General features: G+C 40.7%; 4 protein-coding genes and 1 long non-coding RNA gene across 9 annotated transcripts; 3 read left to right on the top strand and 2 right to left on the bottom strand.

Annotated features, from left to right (window-relative positions):
* The first annotated feature begins 1,408 nt into the window (after positions 1 to 1,408).
* Positions 1,409 to 4,952, top strand: ppie (peptidylprolyl isomerase E (cyclophilin E)). 2 transcript variants are annotated; one of them, XM_044167949.1, is made up of 10 exons: positions 1,409 to 1,555; positions 2,073 to 2,171; positions 2,280 to 2,323; positions 2,883 to 2,909; positions 3,065 to 3,146; positions 3,263 to 3,366; positions 3,453 to 3,576; positions 3,788 to 3,973; positions 4,063 to 4,249; positions 4,728 to 4,952. In XM_044167949.1, exons 1-10 carry the CDS (start codon positions 1,525 to 1,527, stop codon positions 4,816 to 4,818), a joined length of 975 nt encoding a protein of 324 aa, XP_044023884.1. In that variant the 5' UTR covers positions 1,409 to 1,524; the 3' UTR covers positions 4,819 to 4,952. The 2 variants fall into 2 exon arrangements, with proteins under 2 accessions (XP_044023884.1, XP_044023885.1); XM_044167950.1 differs by having other exon boundaries at positions 1,411 to 1,555; positions 4,107 to 4,249.
* A 438-nt stretch (positions 4,953 to 5,390) lies between these two features.
* On the top strand, positions 5,391 to 7,810 carry LOC122862449 (gap junction beta-4 protein-like). Of its 3 annotated transcripts, none has more exons than XM_044167965.1 (2): positions 5,391 to 5,584; positions 5,995 to 7,810. In XM_044167965.1, the coding sequence occupies exon 2, from the start codon at positions 6,076 to 6,078 to the stop codon at positions 6,865 to 6,867; it is 792 nt and encodes a 263-aa protein (XP_044023900.1). In that variant the 5' UTR covers positions 5,391 to 5,584; positions 5,995 to 6,075; the 3' UTR covers positions 6,868 to 7,810. The 3 variants fall into 3 exon arrangements, with proteins under 3 accessions (XP_044023900.1, XP_044023899.1, XP_044023902.1); XM_044167964.1 differs by having other exon boundaries at positions 5,393 to 5,584; positions 6,044 to 7,810; XM_044167967.1 differs by lacking the exon at positions 5,391 to 5,584 and adding an exon at positions 5,618 to 5,754 and having other exon boundaries at positions 6,044 to 7,810.
* A 2,567-nt stretch (positions 7,811 to 10,377) lies between these two features.
* On the bottom strand, positions 10,378 to 10,811 carry LOC122862451. The gene is made up of 2 exons (XR_006374697.1): positions 10,660 to 10,811; positions 10,378 to 10,451 (listed from the first exon to the last, which is right to left on the bottom strand). It is a non-coding gene; the product is annotated as an uncharacterized LOC122862451 (long non-coding RNA).
* Positions 10,812 to 10,922: 111 nt separating this feature from the next.
* Positions 10,923 to 14,399, top strand: gjb3 (gap junction protein beta 3). The gene is made up of 2 exons (XM_044167963.1): positions 10,923 to 11,082; positions 11,776 to 14,399. Exon 2 carries the CDS (start codon positions 11,835 to 11,837, stop codon positions 12,696 to 12,698), a length of 864 nt encoding a protein of 287 aa, XP_044023898.1. The 5' UTR covers positions 10,923 to 11,082; positions 11,776 to 11,834; the 3' UTR covers positions 12,699 to 14,399.
* A 664-nt stretch (positions 14,400 to 15,063) lies between these two features.
* On the bottom strand, positions 15,064 to 18,610 carry hmgcl (3-hydroxy-3-methylglutaryl-CoA lyase). Of its 2 annotated transcripts, XM_044167958.1 has the most exons (9): positions 18,451 to 18,610; positions 18,098 to 18,181; positions 17,752 to 17,859; positions 17,516 to 17,611; positions 17,241 to 17,389; positions 17,078 to 17,141; positions 16,748 to 16,936; positions 16,476 to 16,601; positions 15,064 to 15,895 (listed from the first exon to the last, which is right to left on the bottom strand). In XM_044167958.1, the coding sequence occupies exons 1-9, from the start codon at positions 18,544 to 18,546 to the stop codon at positions 15,794 to 15,796; spliced, it is 1,014 nt and encodes a 337-aa protein (XP_044023893.1). In that variant the 5' UTR covers positions 18,547 to 18,610; the 3' UTR covers positions 15,064 to 15,793. The 2 variants fall into 2 exon arrangements, with proteins under 2 accessions (XP_044023893.1, XP_044023890.1); XM_044167955.1 differs by having other exon boundaries at positions 16,748 to 17,141.
* Between the last annotated feature and the right edge of the window lie 424 nt (positions 18,611 to 19,034).

A 19,034-nucleotide genomic window follows, 5' to 3' on the forward strand; every position in this document is an offset into this window, starting at 1 on the left:
ATGACTCGTTTGGCTTCGAGTACACAAAAATGGAGATATTTCTCACCAATATATTCCTGGGATCCTTGTGTCTGACAGCCAGATGGATGGACAAGTTGTCAGGAAGGATGAGAAGGAAACATAATGCAGTCAGGGAGCAGGCAGAGAAAGGTGCAAAAGCAGAGTAGTTAGAAAACAAAGACTATACAGGGAACAAGTGGAGGAAGGAATTTGTCTCAGTATTGTGGTTCTCAAGTTCCTGAAAAGTGCTGAGGTCCAATTTGCGACATCGAGTTAAGGGCCAGATAAAGGGACAAAAACACAAACAGCAGAAGCCCACTGTTAACAAGGAGGATGACATAGCACGTGCTAGCTGATAGCTTTATATCTCTTGTGAGGAGAGGGTTCCCTGAGGTACTGATAGTGGGTGAAATATTGATTGAATGATATATAGATCAGTTATGTCAATAATAAGAACCACTTTTGGGTTGCCAGGTTGTCAAAAACTTGTGGGTGGTTATCATGTCTGCAGTTGTAAATGCTAAAAAGTCATTAATAAAGGTTGTTTTTTTTTTACAACTATCTATCAAGTCTGTAGTGTATATGTAATGGAATTGTTAATAAACGGTTTTGGTCACATTCATAAACTCTCTGTAAGGGGTGCCTTATTAGAAAGTAGAACCCAAAATATTCTTTAGCTGCATATAAAACACCACTTTTAAATAGTGAAAGAAAGTAAAAGAAAACATATAGCCCGAAACTGGCTTTTTAACAGTGGGCATTTTCACTTGTCATAGTAGGAAAACCACAGGTGTTACTGTTACTGTCAAGAGTCAGTAAGTCATGACAGTGTGGCTGTGAGCCAGCATGCTCAACAGGCCTTTTTTTCCCACAGAAGACATTTTAACATGTCACATTAGGAAAAGCACAGGTGTAAATAGTGACATTAATGATGGCTGAATTCCATTTAGCTGCTTTAGATTCAGGGTCCTGGCATTGTGCATGCTGGCTCACTGGGACACTTGAATAAAACAGATCCATCATTAATTATAGTATTAACATCTGTGCCTTGCTTATTATGACAAGTCAAAATGTGAAAAAGTCCTTAACAGTGAAACAGCTCGATGGAAATCAGTCAGCATTAATGTTATTATTCACAGCTGTGCCTATAATGAGTTTTAGCTCAAATATAGACCTACCACACTTAACTCTCATTCTATCCAATACCAACCGTGCTTCCTTTAAAAACTGAAGAATTTAGTTTTCTTAAATGGTTAGAAAACAGAGATGTAGCCTTCACAGTTTTGTAATATTTGTGGAAGAACAGGTTGTAAAAGATGAAAATGGTTGAAACTGACTGGTTACTCCGTTAAATGTAAAACGTTTAATTTGATAGCATAAAAAGTGAAATTGGAGTGATGAGAGCTGCAGGGGGATTCCTCCAGCAGGTGGCGCTAGAGGGAATTTGGTCATAGGGAGGCGGGCTTCAGTCTCACTGCACCAATGACGAGCTGCTGGGGTCAAAGTTGAAGGGTTAAATCCAATATGGCGGCTAACAAACGAGTGCTGTATGTTGGTAAGTTAATTTTACTTTTCAGAAAAATACGCAAAATGTATATTGTTTCAGTACATCTAGCAAACGTACTAAGGATATTACTTTATAAATAATGAAATTAGACACCACTAAACGTGTATAAAGTGCACATAATATGAAAAAACCCCAACTCCGATACGTAAAGATTAAACGTTAGCCAGTAAAACATGAGAGGGTCACCTCAAAACATGGCAACTTGGCTGATTATCAATTTCGCACAGTTTCCCCAACGCCATGGGTAAAGTGCGCCATGTCAAGATGTGTAATGAACTCTAAATACATCAAATAAAACAGCAAAAAAAAAAAAAAGAAAGCTCAGGGCGCCGTTGCTTCTTCTTGTGTCTTGAACGTAAAGATGCTCCGCTGTCCTCTCCTCTGAATATACATACAAACAAATATTTCTTCATTGTCAAATTGAAACCATTAAGCGGCATGTTTCTGTTGGTCTCAGTTACTTAATGTTCTTCAGCTGAGTCTCAGTACGGTGTGTTTCTGTCAGGTGGCCTGGCAGAAGAGGTGGACGAGAAGGTGTTACATGCAGCTTTTATTCCGTTTGGAGACATCACAGACATCCAGATACCATTAGACTATGAAACAGGTAAGATCAGGAGTTAACAGTGCAGTTACTATCACACTATGTGACATTAAACACTGTGGGTGAGATAAATATTAAGCTGTATTAATGTGTCTTATGTTCTGTTTTCAGAAAAGCACAGAGGATTTGCGTTCATTGAGTTTGAATTGGCAGAGGTATGTACTGGTTATAGAGCTGAAGTACACACTGAAGCCTGCAATATTCTGATATCAACCCAATAAAGACAATACTGTGTATGAGAATCTTCATGAAATAACATGGCAAACTGATTACTTTAACCTGAATAAGGTTATATTCAGAGTAAGCTTAATTCAGTTAGTAAGTAAGATGTGTAGTTGCATTTTTGAGATAGATTTTCAACATGTGCACACCTTAACCGAGCTTGCTGATACATGCTTTACCTTTTGAATCTACTTTTATGTACAGCCATAAAACATGAAAAAAATGCACTTAGTCTATATCATAGTAGCAATATAAGAGAAAGATTGTGTTTGAGGTTCAAAAGGGGCGGTTGTTAATATGGCTGTGCTCTAGCATGTAAACAGGAATATGAATTGAATACATTTGTCAGCATCCTATATACACAGTTTCATTGGAATGCTGAGTAAGGTTAATGGTAGTCTGACTGGTGAATTCACTGTAATTGACACATAGTGGGATTTTCATGGTAAATATTTCTGTGCTCATAACATTTATGCCTTTTGTCTTGTGTAGGATGCTGCAGCAGCTATTGATAACATGGTAAGTGGATCACATTGCTGCACATTTGTGTCAGTGAAGGTTTATTCCTGTTTCTGAGACCTAGTCGTTGTGAGTTTACCCAAAAGGTCCCAAAAAAATGTGCTTCCTGTTTTCATGTCGATGTTTTTGTTTTCTTTTTTCTTTTTCTCTGCTAGAACGAGTCTGAGCTTTTTGGCCGGACTGTCCGGGTCAACACCGCCAAGCCCATGAGAATCAAAGAAGGTTCTTCTCGACCAGGTGATTGATTTAAAAAAAATAAATAAATAAAATAAATAAAAAACTTTTTATAGAAGCCTTTGCCTGGACAGTAATTTAAATCCTTGGTTCTCATTTTAACTCTGCTTTTCCTTCAGTGTGGTCGGACGACGACTGGCTGAAGAAGTTCTCAGGGAAGACCACGGAGGAGGCTGAGGGGGAGGCAGCGGGGGGAGAAACAACCAACACTGCGACACAGGAGGTGAGATGGCTTTCTTTCTAGTGCGTTGGTGCCTCTGACCCATAACTATGTTTAGAAAGTGACATAAGTATGATTTGTTTTTGCAGGCTGAGCCCCCGGCTAAAAAGGGCAGAGTTAATCCTCAGGTCTACATGGACATCAAGATTGGAAACAAGCCAGCAGGGAGACTACGCTTCCTCCTTCGGGCTGACATCGTGCCCATGACAGCCGGTGTGTATGCTTTGTGCTGTAGGGCTTTCATCATCACATCTTTGTCCAAAATATAAACTGTAGCTGCACAATGTTAAGCTTGCTTGCGTAAAAATTTGAAAAAGTCACTAAAATGAATTCTACAGGAGTAAAACAAAATCACAAGTGTGTAACTATATCATCCTCCTTTTGAAAAACAAAAACTTTTTGTTTTTTTACATCTTTTATATAGAGAATTTCCGCTGCTTGTGCACGCATGAGAAGGGCTTTGGCTATAAGGGCAGCAGCATTCATCGCATCATCCCTCAGTTTATGTGCCAAGGAGGTGACTTCACCAACCATAATGGCACCGGTGGCAAGTCCATCTATGGCCGGAAGTTCGATGATGAAAACTTTGTCCTTAAGCACACCGCTCCAGGTGAGGAGTTTTGTGAAGAGCTCTTGGAGTGTGTGTTGGAGTGTGTGGTCTCTCTGTGAATGAGCGTCATGGTTTATGTTTACTAGCAGATCCTGCGGATAACTGGACAAACCTTGTATCTCGTGCTCAACAGGGCAGCTCTCCATGGCCAACTCTGGGCCAAACACTAATGGCTCTCAGTTCTTCATCACCACTGACAAAACAGACTGGCTGGATGGCAAACATGTGGTGTTTGGAGACCTGGTGGAGGGGATGGATGTGCTCCGTGCAATGGAGGTATGGGATGAAAAGGTTGACTGAGACGGCAAAATGAATTTTTTATAGAACACAAGTGGAGGGTTCTGTTCCACAATACAATAAAGGGTTAGTTCAGTGATAATAAAATCACTCACAGCAAAAAAATCACTCATTAACAAACCTTAGTTATTACCCAATGTGTTCTTGCATCTCACTGGTTGTGCCAAAAGAGTCTGCTGGTTTACCAAAGGGGACATTAATACTATGATTAACTTTTGAGGATCAAGGGAAAAATGTCTATACTATTCATCTTGAATTAAGTTGCAGAACTAAAAGATAACATTAGTGATCATACTGTTCACAACTGCTATCTTGAAGTGTACCTATAAATGTGGAACTCTGACTTATCTCTGGGCTTTAAGTTCTGTAATAAAAGACAATCAGGCTGTATTTAGTAAAGATACTGTATTTTGGCAATTAATTGCTGTATCTTTTTACATCTCTTTTCTTTCTGCAGGCTCAGGGGTCAAAAGATGGCAAGCCAAAGCAGAAAGTCATCATCTCTGACTGCGGAGAATATGTGTAAACGAAGAAAATGTAGTGTGTGATTGTTTGTTTGTGTCTATGGAGGCAGTGTATGTCTGAGAGCACGAGTGTGTTCATGGTCTTTTGTACTTTGAACCCATGTTGTCTGCCATGTAAATATTTCAATAAACACAATTTTTTTATAAAGAAAATGAAACCACAGTTTGATGTCTTTTACTTTGTAAAAATAAAATGTCACATGAATGTGGTGATTTGTTGTCGTACACCCCTATACCTGCATAACTACCTATTCATAGCGCATATTTTCTTATTTTGAAGTTTAACTTATTTTTAATTCAGTAACTTGTTAAGTGTCAATATGTCAGAGGCTTTTAAAAAGAAATACTTATGGAAACATTTATTTCCATACATAAATAATAATAATAATCTGAGTTGGTTTCTAATTAGCACACTGTATACAAATCATGCATGGTAAAATATTATTTTATCTTTATATTATTATATCTACTTAATGGGTTCCATGTAAATAATGAAACGATCACGTGCAGTGAGCCTGGTTGACCACGTGTTACATAATTAAGACAATACGATCAAAACTTAGAAAAATCAAACGTCGCCTGCTCTCCTCGCTTAGTTGGAAAAACCAGTATGTGGTGGCGTGCAGCTACCACACCTGAGCAAGCTGAGTGGCGAAGACACTGCAGGCACCCAACTCCACCCCTTCCACTCCCGTCCTGTTGAGAAATCGACTGTGATCCTCATCGGTGAGGTTCATCCAAAGCCTGTCCCTCCTCTCAGACACTGAACTGCAACAACAGCTTTTAAACTGTAAGTATTCTTATTATATGTAAAGTACTGAGCCGGAGGCCAACTTGTTTGGATTTACCCGATTTAGCGGGGTTTTAGACGTGGGTGATTTGGATACGCGCAGTTGCGCAGGGAATGTACAAACTTGAAAGCGTTTACTGCAGTCGTTGGGAAGTGAGTCGCAGATTTAAGTAAGAGTTGTCTGTATCTCGTTACAGCGACGAATCAAAAAGTTTCTGCTTACATGAAATGAAAGTCTCCTGTTGAATAAAAGTTTGGAGGCACTTTCATGTGCTCATTTTGCTCTTTTTTCTGTCTTTTTTTTTTGGTGCCTTAAGCTATTTTAACACATGAATTAATTTGTTCCACCCCTTTGTTGTCTTAGCCTACTGCTACATCGGTGATGTGACTGTGTTTTCTTTTTGTCTTAGAGTTTTGTCTGTGCCGTTTTAACTGAAAACCTCTGTCTTCCATCATCAGGAAGAGAAGACAGACTGTGAACAAACCTCGCCATGAACTGGGCTTTCCTCCAGGGCCTCCTCAGTGGGGTGAACAAGTACTCCACAGCCTTCGGCCGAGTGTGGCTCTCTATTGTTTTCCTTTTCAGGGTCATGGTGTTTGTGGTGGCAGCAGAGAAGGTATGGGGCGACGAACAGAAAGACTTCACATGCAACACAGCTCAGCCCGGGTGCCACAATGTCTGCTATGACCACTTCTTCCCCGTCTCCCATGTCCGGCTGTGGGCCCTGCAGCTCATCTTCGTCACCTGCCCCTCTCTGCTGGTGGTGATGCACGTAGCCTACAGGGAGGACAGGGAACGGAAAAACCGGCTCAAGTATGGCGAAAACTGCCGCAGCCTCTACAAGAACACCGGCAAGAAGCGCGGAGGCCTGTGGTGGACCTACGTCCTCACTTTGGTCTTCAAAATAGCTGTGGACGCCACCTTCGTCTACCTCGTGTACCACATCTACGAGGGTTACGACTTCCCCTTGCTCATCAAGTGTGAGGAGGAGCCCTGTCCCAACAAGGTGGACTGCTTCATCGCTCGGCCCACTGAGAAACGAATCTTCACCCTCTTCATGGTGGTCACCAGCCTGGTCTGCATCCTCCTCTCTATTTTTGAAATCCTCTACCTGGTTGGCAAACGCTGCCACGAATGTTTCACCACGCTCCATCACTCCCGCCTTGTCATGACCAACACGCTGTCCAGTGGAAGCAACTTGATGGAGTCAAACACTCTAAAGCTGACAGGCAAAATCCCCCATCAAACGCATGCTCCTTCATACAGCGTCGCCATATCTTGAGATACGGGGAATAAAAGGCAAAGACGTTATAGAAAACAAAGACATGCGAAAGGAAATGTGCCTCTCCTTACTCGACAGGTACTTCCTTAAAAGACTTGCCAGCAGACCTTTGTCTGCTCAGTGACTGAACTATGATGGAGGAAGTTCTTTACTGTTTCTGTGTCCATTGTCAGAAAATTTTAAATCCTGGACGTCAAGATTTATGTCATTGATCTGGAATGTGCTCACTGTTGTGGGTTTGGGTCAGAGTATTTACAGAGAATTATTATTATTATTTTTTTTTTTTACAGATGTTCTATAGCCCTTGCAAAATAAAAAAGCAAGTTTGTGTGATGCAGTGTCAGATTTAGCCTTGATACCAATTACGTGAGTCACTCCGTGGTTTGGAGAGTATGGTTTTACAAACACATGTGGTTTTCTGTGTAAGATTTTCCCTTTGCTCAGTGCCCAACCTCCATGTGTTTAGTTCAGACTGTGCTGTCTTTTGCCTGCACTCACACGTTCATGTCTGACTTTTTGTGAATTCTGTTTTTAACATAAGATATCAAAATGTTTGAAATATTGTGCTGCTGTCCATGTAAGTATACTGTTCTTGCCTGTTTTAAGCTGCTCTCTTTATACAGGCAGAAGAGAGCAATTAAGTCAAAATGCAATGTTGTAAATACAGTAGTTAATGACATCAGGATGAGCATATTTCACAGCATTAAGGGGCAGTGTGGCTGAATAGCTGTTAATGTTATTTTTCATTAAAGATAAAAAGGTTTAGAAAATGTGGGATTTTTTTTTTCATAAGATTAAGGAAGACAATTTAGAGAGGTCCATACACAGTAGTGCATACTGCATTACATTCAGAACAAGTACTGTAACTGTTACACAATATGTAAAGAGCCTTAGCATAGGAAATATACTAAAGAACAAAATAAACCAAATGATTTGTTTATTATGTGCGAGTTCTGTGGTTTGACAAAGATCTCAGACTTTCTTTCTTCTTCCACTTTTTCCATGTGTTTCATAAAGCCCTACCTCCCCACTGGCACACTAATTGCTCTGTTGCTAGGAGCAGCGCCTTCACTGTTTAGGTTGATTGGTACTTTGACAAGGGCAGAGGAGGAGTCTCCCACTCACTCACCATCCGTGCTGATGTGTGTGCCCCCACCCAGTGCAGGAATTTGTCGGTCCGTGTAGCCTCTGAATGGACGATTCCATTATTTACACTGCATCGTGCGATAGGAGAGACGTAGTGAGAGTAAAAAGACATATTTTCCTACTGTGGTACTGAGCCATGCAGACAGTTTCAGTTTTCTCTGCTGAGGTTTTGAGATATCTGCCTCTGAATCTTGTGCTGCCACCTCAATACCACGGAGGAGAACACATATAGTTTGTGCTGCTCAGAGCAAGAAAGAATGACATGTTAGAAACTCAAACAAAGCAAAGTGTCTTTCCTCAAACAATGAAAGGATAATCTGCAGACACCACTGTTAACAGATTTCATTGGAAGCACGAATGTCTATTTCAGTAGACAGTAGTTCCGATGACATCTATTAACAAGTGAGGTCTGTGGATTTTCATAGTGACTACGGCACTGTTTCGGGGAAAGACAAGTTGGGGTGGCAGCAGAAACATCACAAATGGATGTCTGAATCCTCAGCAGATAAAACCAAAAGTGTCCAAATGGCGAGCTACCACAAGGAGCAAAAATATGTTTTTTGTGTGTGATTGGAGACTCAAGAGAACTCTAATGTATGCATTAGGGATGACATGTCCTTTCTGTGGTGCCAGTAATTCTACAATTAACTGGGGAGAAGTGATGAAGTCTGAGTTAATCTTCACTTTTAGACAGGCCTCTGCACTAGTGGAAATATTGTCCAAACAGGAGCTAAGCTCTCAAGTGTTATATCAAATATTCTAAAGTTTAATATCTACTGGCTCTGAAAATATAAGCAAGCCTCAGGCAGAACAAACAGAATAAGGACAAAGTGAACTGCACATTCTGTCTCAGTGTTTCTGTAAATGAGCCGACAATCACTCCCATCACGAGACCCTCCCATCTCTTCTGGGGTAGTATTTCTCTTCTTGTCCTCGCTTTCTGTGTTCTGGCACATTTCCTTCCTTTCACAGTACCAGCAGTGAAAAGTGATGTGTTAATCCTGTTTTGTTGGTCCGTCTTGTTGCGACTTGCGGCTGGCAGACGATGAGTCACAAGATGCATTCCTCCAGGTGTGTTCCAGCAGACTGCCTGAAACAGGTCTTCATCTGGAGCCAAGAAGCAACTTTTCTTTCCCTCCCCCACTCGAATGCAATTCTTATCATCTGAACTGCTCTAAATATTGCACGTACAGATCTTGTGTTCACATGCTCAAGCTTTAGGCCGGGCATGATTTTCCTGAAAAGCACAGCTGCAGTTGATACTTGGAACAATATTCTGAGAATTTTAGCTCTCTTTATAGTGTTACATGTCTCTCACGGTGTTAGACAAATTCAGCCTTTTATATGTGTTTATTATTTACACACACATGAAAAAATGAGCATAATAAGTAAAACAAACTTTTTCTAAACACACTCAAAGATGTAAAAGGCTGATTTAATTACTTGTGGGTATGTTTTAGCCTGGTACCAGACAACTGAATTGCTGTCCACATCTCAGTTTCCTATTTAATTTTTTTCAGAAACTTCAGCAATTCAGCTTGATTATCAGGTTATCTAAGTTTAGGATCTGTGCATGGGGCATCTCGACAGCTCTTATACCACACCCTTGTAAATTGAGAGCACTTCCTGATTTTAGAAATTCTGGGCTTGGTTAGGAGCCTTTGTTGTTGTGAGCCTCAAACAATCCCAATGAGACATTGTATGTGATTGTGTTGAGCAATACAAATGAATCTGACTTGACAAGATGAACATGTCTTTTATCCTTTTATATAATGTAAACACAAGATTCAATAGCTCTGCATGCATAAACCGGCCTACAAGAACTGGCAAGCTCTGACTAATATGTGATATTCCTTTCAGCATCTGAGGACTTTAACTCGGCTGCAAACACTGCTAACGATGGGCTGTTTTTCCTGTAGAACAGGGGCACAGTAAGGCAGTTTGAAAAATAAGTTTGGTTGTGGAAGTAAGTGGATGGCAGAGTGGAGACAAAAGCTACCGTGTGAAAGTGTTATCTGAGTAGAGCTTGGTTTAAAAAGAATAAAGGAAATACAGTACACTGTTTTGGCACTTGTGTGGGTGTTGCATGAACAAGTAGGAAACAATTACTTGTGTAAGAAATAAATAAAGAAAAAGGAAAAGGGAAATTCAAACAGATTTTTTCCTGGTTACATGCCAACAAATTCCTTCACTGTAACACATGAACTGAACTCAGGCTTCTTCTCCACCAGCCAACTCATCTTTTTAAACAGCCTACTCCCTCTGAGCATTCCAGAAAATATGCTGTCTAATGCTTGTCATACGTGGCAAAGCTTGCAACAAAAAGAGGCTGAGGGCATGCACAACACTAAAAAAATGCATTCACCTTAGGGTGTGTCTCTTGTGCATACTGTGTGAAGTATGAAGAAATATGTTGGGACAGGGAGACAGTCCCGTTCCTGGAAACATAAAACAATACACATTAGTCTGTTGTCTCTAAACTTCTTAATTAGCATAAACACACCTTAGAAGATGCTTCGATATACTGCAACTGTCTGTGGTGTATGTAGGGATGTGTTAAACATTCATCTTTTTAACCCCCCCCCCCTCCATTAATTGTAAAATAAAACTAAAGTGTCTTTCAGTTTGCTGCAGACCCTCACAAACCTGAACCATGTGTGGTCTCAAATCACCAAGGCTGTGATTGGTTATCTTATTCCAAACTTGACTGTTCATGTGTAGGCCCATCTCCAAATCCTATTCAAGGTACCTGGAGATTGTTTCTGTGATAACTGCAAAAATATTACTACTACTAACACTGGCTTGTGAGTTGGAGAGAGGCAGAGAGAGAGAGAGAGAGAGAGAGAGAGAGAGAGAGAGAGAGAGAGAGAGAGACATCTGTGGCAGCCCCCGTCTTTCTTCTTTAACCACACCCACGGACGCATTTCTCAACACTGCACTCCTCTACCTGTCGAAGGGAACCGAACCTGTGCGTTAAAGGACTAAAACGACATTAAAGCGACAAGAAATCCACTGGAAATATACGCAATCACGTGTCTCTCAAATAATAATGGATTAAAACATAGTTTGGTAAGTGATAAACTCACTATAATTAACTTTTGATGTGCCTAAAATGAGTTAAGCTTCGTAAAAGTTCGCTTTTCAGCCAATTGGAAATGAGTGATGTGTTGATTCGTAGGCTTTTATACGGCAGTCAATGAAACGATAATGTATCACTGGTGGTAGTAGAAGGGCCGCATGTCGGTAAGCCGAACCTACCAAGAAAATACGGATGTCCAAATAACGCATACCGCCTGCGCGTAAAAGGCTGTGTTTAGTTAAAGACTCATAAAATGACTGACGTCTGCTTTTTATTTTAACACATACACAACAGAAAGCTGATAGTGTTTACTGGGTTTCTTTAATATTTGTAAAAAGTTGTGAAGCAGGCATACAGCTTTTTAAAACAAGTATAAACTCTGGGTGTGTTAATAAAGTTGGTCCAACTTGTTTCTTTCATGAACAGTGTAGCTTGAGGCCTACTCACAAATGTGTGTTGTTGTTAGTGATTGGGTTGATAAAAGAGACCTGTGGGAGATGTTTTCACCACTAAATCAGCTTTGGAAGATAAATGCTTTAAAAAGTCAGAATAAAAGGTTATTTGTTATTAAAGCCACCTGGAGTAAGTGAGCCACCACTAGCACGGATGTTCACAAAGTGAAAGCAGAATGTTAAGCAGACAATGAAAACATGTTCACCCATTCTTCATTCTGCCACATCCAGGTTTGAAGATAAACTACTTCCAGCAGAGAGGAGAAGATATTTGACTGCCGGCCAGGGACATGGACTGGAAGACTTTCCAAGCCCTTCTCAGTGGGGTGAACAAATACTCCACGGCGTTCGGGCGAGTATGGCTGTCCGTGGTGTTTGTGTTCAGGGTGATGGTGTACGTGGTGGCAGCGGAGCGAGTGTGGGGTGACGAGCAGAAGGACTTTGACTGCAACACCAAGCAGCCCGGCTGCGCCAACGTCTGCTACGACCACTTCTTTCCCATCTCCCACATCCGCCTGTGGGCCCTGCAGCTCATATTCATCACCTGCCCGTCCTTTATGGTGGTCATGCACGTGGCGTACCGTGACGAACGTGAGCGCAAGTACAGGGCCAAGCATGGCGACGACAGCAAGCTGTACAACAACACGGGCAAGAAGCACGGCGGCTTGTGGTGGACCTATCTGCTCAGCCTCTTCGCAAAGACGGGCATCGAGGTCTCCTTCCTCTACATCCTCCACCACATCTACGACAGCTTCTACCTGCCAAGACTAGTCAAGTGTGAGGTGTTGCCTTGCCCCAACAAGGTGGACTGCTACATCGGCCACCCCACTGAGAAGAAGGTCTTCACCTACTTCATGGTTGGAGCTTCGGCCCTCTGCATCATCCTGAACATCTGCGAGATCATTTATCTCATCTCCAAACGCTTTGTACGAATCGCAAACAAGATCAAGAGGCGCAATCGCAACATGACCCTGCGTCATGACAACTACAGCGACGACCCCTTTAACAACTGCAACCTGACTGTGTTGAGGTCGGACCTGAAGGAAAGGCCTCCATCCTTCAAGACTGCGTGCAAGTCTTCGTACAGGAATGCTGGACTCAAACTTGAAGAGAAGATACGGGCATCTGCTCCGAATCTGTCCACTACTTCGTGATTGAAAAACGAAGCCGAAATCAGGCTAAAGACCAACAGATCAGCAGTGCTTGGGCTGGAACCCGAAGACAAACCTCAGAAAACTGACTCAGAAATATGAACCAAACTAGAGTATGTGTGAGACCCTGGAAGTTGAGTCATCAGTACTGGATTCTTCCTGTTGGCCCTTGTGTCCACATCTAAGACTCTTTTTTTGAACGCATGAACTTTGGTTTCCAAGTCAACATCCACAATATTTACAAGTCAGCTAGAGCCAAACTGATTTGTTAATGATATGTGGGTTTCTTTTTTGAATACAATAATGGTCTTTTAGCCTTTTCAACTTCACCCCTTCACCCATTTTAGAACATTCCAGCGAGGTTTTCTCTGTCTTTCTTCTTCAGTCGACTCAACTACTGTGAGTGTGTCTTTACAGGTCTCTCTTAAAAATCGATCAGACAGCTGCAGCTGAGTCAGAACTCTGCTGCTCATAAGGAAAGTGATCACATCATTCCTGTTCGGAGGTCTTTACACTGCTTCCTGTCTGTCAAAGAATTGATTTAAAAATACTACTGTTTATAAAGCACTTAATGGTTTAGGGCCGAGGTACATTTCTGATCTTCTACTACGTTATGCACCATCCAGACCTCTCTGGTCGTCTGGGACAGGTCTGCTTTTTGTCCCCAGAGTCAAAACTAAACATGGAGAAGCGGCGAAAACTGCAAGTCTGCTGCAACTCTGTTCTTTTAAACCAAGGCTGAAGACTTTTCTTTTATTAAATCAAATAATGATTAATTTCTTACTGTAATTTTTACTCTCCTGTTTTATCTTGTTTTTCTTTTCTATTTAACTCTTTTTAAGTGTTTTTTAAATGTCTTTATATATTGCCCCATGTTGTTTTTAGGTTTTATGTAAAGCACTTTGAATTGCCTTGTTGCTGAAATGTGCTATACAAATAGACTTGCCTTGCCTTTCCTGTGATGGGAGTTTTGACATGGGAGGGGAAGGAAATGAAACGCTGCAAACAAGAAGGCAGGACACACCTGGCAGAGGTATTCACCCTCCCTTCCACTGTCTACAGTAATGTGTCAGGATGTGTTTTCACTAAACGTTACATGCAGGCAGTGATCTCTTTTATTTAACTGAACTGAAATCATAGCTTTATCTTCACAATTGGCTGTCTTGACGACCCCAAATCATTGAGGAATGGTAAACAATCCTGCACTGGAGTGTGGACACTCCAAAGTCATAGTAAAGGCTGAGTAATACTTGAAGGTGTGCAAACTGGCCAAAAAGGAGTTTTTTTACTGCATTTATTTTCTTAGTTAAGATTTATTACAGCAATAAAATGCATGTATCATTTGTATATTTCTTTATGTAAAGCCTTAGTGGGCATATGCTTGGTCTCAGATTTATGCTGCACAGCCACACGTTGTACATAGACAGCCTGTGTTTTGACGTGCTAGTACACAAACTCGCCTCATCCAAGACCACTGTTGATTTAAAAATGGCGAAAGGAATGCTGCTGTTTAATTCTGTGTTGTAAGCTGGAGCACAGTGGAGGAGGCGGGGAGGAAGGTTGGACAAACAGATGGCTCATTGAACTTTTATGCATTTTTGTGAGTCCCTTATCGTCCACTGTGGACATCAGGTGGAAATGTATTTTCTGCACTTATTCTATAATAATGTAATTTTGTTTCATTAAACAGAAATATTACATTTACTGAATGTGCTTCTGTTTGTTGTTTTAACAGTAAGGGCTGCTTATTGATACCTTATGTTAATTTGACTTCTTGAATGTGGTTTCCATTTGGAAAATATTTATATGACTTGAGCAAATAATTAAAAACATATGAGACAAACACCAGCTTTCTAAACATAAACATGAAGACACCACCTAAACTTAGTACAAAACCATTTTTCTCCCTGATCATTAAGGAGAAGGATTTTTCCGGTTTACTCATAACTAAGTTTGTTACGCTAACCATCACCAGGCTTTCATGCCAATTACCATTTACCTAATTTGAATTTGCTGTGAGTCATCGTGACATGTTATTTTCCTGTCTCTGATACATATGATGTAAGTGTCAGAGACCTGTAGTACGAATCTCAGCCTGCCAGCCTGACTTGCCAGTCAAGTTATTATAGGGTGCGTCAAAGAAAACAGTTTATTTATTTACTATGGAGATTGTAAAATATTAATTCTCACTTTAGTGCCTTATATAGGCAATTTGGCTTCAAATCAAGTTTTTAAATGCAAATTTTGTAGAATTGACATTGACTGTAAAAAGGGCAGAAATTACAATCTTTCTGTAGACACCGAAAACTGTTTCAGAGCCTGTAGATTCATCACAATGCTGTAAATTTTAGATGAGTAACACATTTCATTAATTAAATAGTGTTTATTTTTAAAACTCACAATCTGGTTGGGTATGTACACACTGAATGTGAAGAAAGGCATTCTAAAATAAATACACATATTAAAGTAAAACTAGAAATCCTACACATTAAAAAATAACAATCAATGTTAAAAATCAGTGGAATACAGCACAGACATTTTTTCACAAGCCAGTACAATGCCCAAGTTCATAAAGACTGACAGTTTCCATAGATGCTCCCATTATATAGATAATTCATTTGAAGACAGTGATCACTGCATACAGAGGATGACAGAAGTCAAAACAACAATTCTGTCTTTTCTGACATCAACAGTGAGTTTATCCATCCCTAGGACATTTTTACTGGTTAATTTATTATTAGAAACAAAGTCTGTGCTTTACTTTGGCTTTCCTGCTGCTCAGAAAGTAATGTAAGCACACTATTACGAAACAGGTGAAGGTATGGCTTTTGATAGGTAGGATCTGTATAATTAGACTGTCTTTAGAAAAGGCACTGTTCCAGCTATGCTATCATGTAGTGAGTATCTAATTAGATATTTGATCCTAAACAGAGGGAGAGGTCAGTACCATCCAAATATTAAAGTAATATTCTCATACCGGTATAGGTTAAATGAAACAAATTAAAATGGGGAGAACTGAACATACAGAAGATGATGGCTCTAGGTTACATGATTACGCTGCAGTGTGTCTGTGAGAGAGCCCGCGGTTTGGTTTCTGTCTACAGTTTGCAGGAGGCCTGGGCCACTTTGGAGTTTGTCTTTCTGTTGAGGGTTCGACAGATGAAAGAGCCAGCATCCATTAGCTTTGAGAGGTCCACTCCCTGAGATGAGGACAGGAAGTCAAAGGGTCAAGTTCACATCGTACACAATAATTGTAACTGCAAACTAGGGCTGCGCAATTAATCGAAATGTTATCAAAATCTCAATATCCAATAAAGTGCAATATCCAAATCACATAGGCTGCAATTGTTTGATTAAAGGTAAAACTTGTGTCAAAACAGCATTATAATGAAGTACTGTAGTGCTGCAGAGATGCTCTGGCCAACAAATCTTGTTCTCCAGATGTAAGAAAACACGTCTGTTTGGTACAGACCCCAACAAATGTCACAGCATCCTGATTTTAATCTTTTTTTCTGTGAAAATGAAAATTGTGATGAATATAATAGGGTGGACTGGAACATTCTGTAAAGCTTTAATTCATGAAATAGCAGTTTTGCCTCTTAAGAAAAAAATGAATTAATAAAAAAGTAAATTACAAAATAAAAAGAAACAATAGGTAGTTTCTTCTTCCTTTTTTACTCAAGTCAACACAGAAGCAAGAGCAGCATCTTTAATCTCTACAATAAATAGGAACTAAAAGACAGGGGAGGCTAAAGAGAGACATAAAGGGTGACTTCTTACTGTTTGAATCCCAAGTCCGTGCAGCATATAGACTACATCTTCAGTAGCAACATTCCCAGAAGCCCCCTGTGCATAGGGACAGCCACCCAGTCCAGCTACTGACGAGTCTACCACACTGATTCCCATCTGCAAAACAAAGGAAATCTTTACCTTGAAACTAATAGAGTTACCACTGTACTAATAGGATCCCCTGCATGGACATTCTATCCCACTATCTGCACTATACAAAGATATTTTCAGATGGCATTAAAATAACCAGAACCAAGTCTGACCTGTAAGGCTACAAGGATGTTAGCCAGGGCCTGGCCATAGGTATCGTGGCAGTGCACTGCCAAGGCATTCACTGGCACCTCTCTGCTCACTGCCTCCAGCATTTCACTCATGCTACCTGGAGTCCCCACTCCAATAGTGTCACCAAGAGAGATCTCATAGCAGCCCATGGAGTACAGACGCTTAGCTACCTGCAAGATGGAGACAAAGCTAGAGCTGGTTGCATGAGTGACAGTGTTTATGTTGTGTTTATGTCTTTTTGTCAAAGGATGATAAATAGATTTCTGCCATTTTACGTAATGTAAACAAGTAACAAGTAAGTGAGAACTCACATGTGCAACTTTGTCAGGTGCCACCTTGCCTTCATACGGACATCCAAGAACACATGACACGTAACTGTGGTGACAAGAAACAACATAGAAGACAAAAATCAAACCCTATAATTCCAATGATTTACAAGATAGTTGACAGTCAAGAGCAAGCCAGCAATCCTACCCTCTAACTGGCACACCAGCCTCTTTAGCTGCTTTCATAACCTCGTCAAAGCGCTGTAAACTCTCATCCACTGAGCAGTTTATGTTCTTCTTACTGAACAGCTCAGATGCAGCACCAAATATGGCTACCTCTGAAGCTCCTGCCTTCACCTGTAGTCAGTAAGGGATTTTTGGTGAAACTTTTAGTCACATCACATACAGTATAAGAAGCTGGATATACAGTATGTCTATGTAGCTATTGGGAACGTGTGTTGGAACAGGATGCTTAACACTCACAGCAGCCCGGAAACCCTTGAGGTTGGGGGTGAGGACTGGGTAAGACACTCCAGGTTTCCTACAGATCCCCTTCATCACCTCCACCTGGTCTGCCATCTGGACAAAAAGACGACAGAAACCAATTAGTCCTGGAGAAAACAAGCCACTTCCATTCCTATACATTCCAGTTTCTGTACTGCCCTCAGTGGGGTGTGTCAGCACTTTCCATATGAATTGCTCAGGGTAAACAAACTCACCTGTGGAACCCATTTCGGAGACACAAAGCTGGTGGCCTCAATGACTGGCAGCCCTGACACTGACAACATGTCGATCAAATTAATTTTTGTCTCTGTTGGTACGATAGTCTGAGAGTGGAAACAGTGAAGCAACAAGATGAGGAAGACTTGAAAAACACTGACACAAATGACTGAGATTGTTTCACCTGGTTACACAACACAAGAGCTATGCACCTGTTCTGTCTCAGTACAACACTGATGGTTAAAAACAGTCAGTCCTGAGCAGTGTCAACGTTAACCTGGCACTTCCTGGTTGTAACAGTCGCTGTGTAATTCAATTAACCATTTATTTATTACATTACGTTACCTTTTCATTCTGAAGGCCATCTCTGGGTCCCACTTCCACTATTTTCACCTTTTCTGGAAGAGCTTGACCTGCTCTTACGCCAGCCTACACAAACACATAGACATTTAACACATGTGTAAAGTAGCTAACGTTAAATAATAAATAATGTTAGTTGACTTGTTAAGCCTGATTCGTAGTCAACTAACAACTGCCTAGGTTACCAAGCTTAACGTTATCTAACTTAACATATCTAACGTTAACTTAACTTAACCGTAGAGGACGCTAACAGCTAGCTGACAAGCACTGCTGTCCAGGCTGCTAGCTAAACGTGCACACTACAAACTGATGGAAGACAAAAACAAGCAAAAACTCACTGCTTTGATCTTTGCTGAGGAGCTCAACGCCAGATATTGCTGACCCATTGCTGGACCTAAAGTGCTTCTGTTGACAAGCCTCATGACGGCCGCCATGATGGTCCAGCCTCCAGTCTGACACCACTTCACCCTCGGGAGGGGAGGAACGGAGACCTCACAGGTTAAAGCACCGCACGGGCGCCATCTACGGGCCGGGAATTCAAAATCATTTTGTAATCAGTTTATACAAGAAATCGATTGGAATTCAACTGCCATTACCATATACGGTAAGTTATGTATACCCAATACAGCTTGAGAAATTTTAAAAATCCTACATAACATATACCCCACCAATGTTTTTTAACGCTTTGCTAACGTTGAAGTCATTTGTACTTATTGTAGAAATGAGCCTGAATCACTCACTCATCTCATTTACTCTTGCTATTTGACTACGAAATTGTGGTCAAATAATCATTTTCAACAGTACAAACACAATTTAAAGCTGTCTTTAAATTTTTTCATAGACGCCACAATTAATTTTATTGCAAATGTTTTGATTGTATTAGGATTTGTTTTTAAAGAATACCCATGTTACTGTTTTCCTT

This window comes from Siniperca chuatsi, linkage group LG15 (assembly GCF_020085105.1).
Source record: "Siniperca chuatsi isolate FFG_IHB_CAS linkage group LG15, ASM2008510v1, whole genome shotgun sequence".
Classification (NCBI taxonomy): Eukaryota; Metazoa; Chordata; class Actinopteri; order Centrarchiformes; family Sinipercidae; genus Siniperca; species Siniperca chuatsi.

Coding starts and splice junctions, on each gene's coding strand:
- gjb3 (XM_044167963.1), top strand. CDS start 11,835: ATGGACTGGAAGACTTTCCAAGCCCTTCTCAGTGGGGTGAACAAATAC.
- ppie (XM_044167949.1), top strand. CDS start 1,525: ATGGCGGCTAACAAACGAGTGCTGTATGTTG. Junction 2,172..2,279: donor ACCATTAGACTATGAAACAG/GTAAGATCAGGA, acceptor TTCTGTTTTCAG/AAAAGCACAGAGGATTTGCG. Junction 3,147..3,262: donor AGAAGGTTCTTCTCGACCAG/GTGATTGATTTA, acceptor CTTTTCCTTCAG/TGTGGTCGGACGACGACTGG.
- LOC122862449 (XM_044167965.1), top strand. CDS start 6,076: ATGAACTGGGCTTTCCTCCAGGGCCTCCTCAGTGGGGTGAACAAGTAC.
- hmgcl (XM_044167955.1), bottom strand. CDS start 18,546: ATGGCGGCCGTCATGAGGCTTGTCAACAGAAGCACTTTAGGTCCAGCA. Junction 18,182..18,450: donor CCTCAGCAAAGATCAAAGCA/GTGAGTTTTTGC, acceptor GTGTTTGTGTAG/GCTGGCGTAAGAGCAGGTCA. Junction 17,860..18,097: donor ATGGCCTTCAGAATGAAAAG/GTAACGTAATGT, acceptor TTCCACTCTCAG/ACTATCGTACCAACAGAGAC.